Source organism: Etheostoma cragini, chromosome 1 (assembly GCF_013103735.1).
Source record: "Etheostoma cragini isolate CJK2018 chromosome 1, CSU_Ecrag_1.0, whole genome shotgun sequence".
Classification (NCBI taxonomy): Eukaryota; Metazoa; Chordata; class Actinopteri; order Perciformes; family Percidae; genus Etheostoma; species Etheostoma cragini.
This window is the reverse complement of record NC_048407.1, coordinates 33,921,200-33,924,735: the sequence shown is the minus strand read 5'-3', so window position 1 is coordinate 33,924,735 and position 3,536 is coordinate 33,921,200. Positions and strand designations below refer to the sequence as shown.

The 3,536-nt window shown below is 40.9% G+C and overlaps 1 protein-coding gene across 1 annotated transcript in view; it reads left to right on the top strand.

The window, feature by feature from the left end:
• Window positions 1-2,053: 2,053 nt before the first annotated feature.
• LOC117955729 (nuclear receptor ROR-alpha A-like) overlaps window positions 2,054-3,536 on the top strand; it is a gene marked incomplete at its 5' end in the record, with an annotated part of 12,457 nt that continues 10,974 nt past the window's right edge. The window contains one exon of the mRNA XM_034890444.1: window positions 2,054-2,213. Within this exon, the coding sequence (XP_034746335.1) occupies window positions 2,054-2,213 (160 nt within the window). The remainder of the gene's footprint in view (window positions 2,214-3,536) is intronic.

The following is a 3,536-nucleotide window of genomic DNA, read 5'->3' as shown; positions in this document are numbered from 1 at the left end:
CATTTAGACAGACCCCTCTGGCCCCACATTTAGACAGACCCCTCTGGTCCACATTTAGACAGACCCCTCTGCCCCACATTTAGACAGACCCCTCTGGCCCCACATTTAGACAGAACCCTCTGGCCCCACATTTAGACAGACCACTGCAGCAGCAACAATGGAATAGGAAGCCAGGTCCACAATTGTAAGATATTTAAAACTATTTTTCCCGCTGTTGTTATAGGATATATCCCCTCCTCCTCTATCCTCCTCCTCTATCCTCCTCCTCTATCCTCCTCCTGGCTCTCCTCACTCGCAGGCTCCTATTCTGCTTCTCGGTAAAGTATACCGACGGCAGTGGCTAACGTTACCCAGTCCATCTATAATTTTGATACCTATTTTAACGTTTCTTTTCCAATTTCAATTAAAAGTGAATCCCGAAATATGTTACAAGGTTTTCTTCTCGCCGTTGTGTCGTTATTTATACAGTTATTGGCCCGTGATACTTAATAGCACTTTAGATGAAAACGTAACAAAACAACGAGGCGATGTGAAAGGTGATCGTCCATGCTTATTATGAATACACATATCAAAGCTAACTATAAAGTGGCAGCCCCTCTATGCTGGGGGTGTTGCGCAATAACAGGAAGAACGCTTCGTCTCAAAACTGTCAACAGTGTTTTGTGTGCTTCTGAACTCGCGAGTACAGTCTTCCAGGTACAGCTAGCAAGTACGGTCTCCCCAAGAACACAAGTCCGTTCTTTGCTTACTTGGTATTGAGAAACGCCATGTTTTCTCTTGTTTGGTCAAAAATGTTAAAAGTACTCACCCGTACTCAATTACAAATAGTTGTGTTAACCCTTTTGTTGTCTTCTTCAAAATTGAAAATCAGTAATTTTGTTGACGCTTTTAGTCAATGTTCTTAACTTTTTCTTCTGTTTTTGTCCTTTTTTTTAACACTTTTAATGCTTTTTTGACGTTTTTAACACTACGTAACACTAACTTATTAACTTTAGTTTTACAGTTATTTTTGGAATTTATGGTCAATAAACCTCATTTATAGGAAATTATACCTAATGTTTGAGTTAGAAAAGCAGAAATTAGGAATTATTGAGACTAAAATTAAAGGAATGGATGTTGATGATAATCACAGACTGGAATATGTCAACTTTCACTCAATACTATTTCAAAAACACTTCCATTTGTTTAACAATGCTATAAAATTGAATAAGACGCCCCAAAATTAATGAAAGTAGAGATTTGTACTTGGCAAAGAGCGTTGGGTGGAATCAATCATGTTATTTTGGGGAATTAAAAAGAACATTGATATAGGAAAACATGGGGACAACATGAGGGCAACATGGGGACAACATGAAGACAACATGAAGACAACATGGGGACAACATGAGGACAACATGAGGACAACATGAAGACAACATGGGGACAACATGAGGACAACATGAAGACAACATGGGGACAACATGAAGACGACATGAAGACAACATGAGGACAACATGAGGACAACATGAAGACAACATGAAGACAACATGAAGACAACATGAGGACAACATGAAGACAACATGAGGACAACATGAGGGCAACATGGGAAAATCCTTTTGTTTAAGTTGAAGTGTTGATTTAAAGGAAAATTCCGGCCAATTTTTATGGATTTGAACTGTTTGAAAAAGTTATGAAATGTTATCCTTTTTCCCGCCATTTCTACACCATTTCGTAGCCTTTTTGTTGCCTTTTTGTTGCCATTCAACAAGTAGTAGAGAACGGGCCTCAAAAGATAAGTAGATGTGTGAGTGATCACCCTGTTTGACACCCGGAGATGGACAACATGTCCCCCAGGATACAAGCATTCAATGCCTGATTGGCAAAGTCATGAGAAGATCATTTTAAAAATGTCCACAAGAACATGTAAAACTATCATTAAATATAACTTGTATGACTTAAATATAACTTGTAAAACCGAAATGTAACTTGTATAACTTAAATATAACTTGTATAACTTAAATACAACTTGTATAACTTAAATATAACTTGTAAAACTGAAATATAACTTGTATAACTTGTCCCCGTCTCTCAGGGTTTCTTCAGGCGGAGTCAGCAGAGTAACGCCGCCTACTCGTGTCCTCGCCAGAAAAACTGTCTGATCGACCGAACGAGCCGCAACCGCTGCCAACACTGCCGTCTGCAGAAATGTCTGGCGCTGGGCATGTCCCGGGACGGTGAGACACACACACACACACACACAGACACTGTCACCTGCAGACACATCTGGCAGGCAGCATGTTGCCAGATGTTGGCCGGCAGACTAACATGCAGAGCAGACGTTAACGGCTGTGTGCGCCATGTCGTCCCTGCAGCTTCTCTTTAGCCTCGCTGAGTCGTGTCAAGAGGGACGAGACGGCAACGTCTCTTTCATCTTTCTAATTTCAAATGTTATGACAATTACAATATGGCAAGGAACACACGGGGTGTAATGATTCTGCCTGTTTGTTGCCATTTTGTTGCCTTTTTGTCGCTTTTTTGTCACCTTTTGGGATGTTCCCCCCCGTCCTCTGTCTCTGTGTCGGCGCTCTAACCTCCGGCTGATTTCTGAGGACTATGGTTACCTGGTCCTCAGGTCTCTGCAGGGTAAATCCAGACAGCTAGCTAGACTATCTGTCCAATCTGAGGACTATGGTTACCTGGTCCTCAGGTCTCTGCAGGGTAAATCCAGACAGCTAGCTAGACTATCTAGTCCAATCTGAGGACTATGGTTACCTGGTCCTCAGATCTCTGCAGGGTAAATCCAGACAGCTAGCTAGACTATCTGTCCAATTCCTGAGTTTTCTGTTGACGACTAAAACTTCTTCTGAACGTACACATGTTCCACCAAAACAACTTCCTTCCTGAGACTATGTAGCAGCGGCACCGTGGCTCCGTCCGGCGCTTAGCCCCGCCCACGATGATTGTGATTGGTTTAACCCTTGTGTTGTCTTCCCATTGACCTGCAAGTTTTGTTTTTCTTGGTATGAATTTAAAATTAAAACTATTTTGTTGTCTTTTCTCAACACTTTTGTCGCTTCCTGACGTTTTTGTCTCCTTTTCCTACGTTTTTATTGATTTTTTTAGATTTTTTTGCTTTTTTTGTTGTTTTTATCCCACGTTGTTGAAGCCTTTTTTTAAATTGTTTTATCATTTTTATTCCAATGCTATAAAATTGATTTAAACCAAATGTAATGAAAGAAGTGCACTGATCGTTTATTTGACTTTTATGAGCGTTGCGGGGAACCATCCTCGTTACATTTTTATTTTTGACAATTTGGTTGATAGAAACCCAAATTTCTGATACAGAAACCTTTTGAAAATGGCCAAATTTAACCCGAGGACAACAGGAAGGTCAAAAAAACGCCAAAAAACCCGGGCATGTTGTTTTCCCATCCCAGAATCCTAGCCAGACCTTCCCCCGCATCGCTGTGGAGGACGGTCTGACTATAACAGACCACTGAAGATATCTACTTCTATTTTAAACCACGACTCCCACCCTTTGCACATTGATTTTAAGC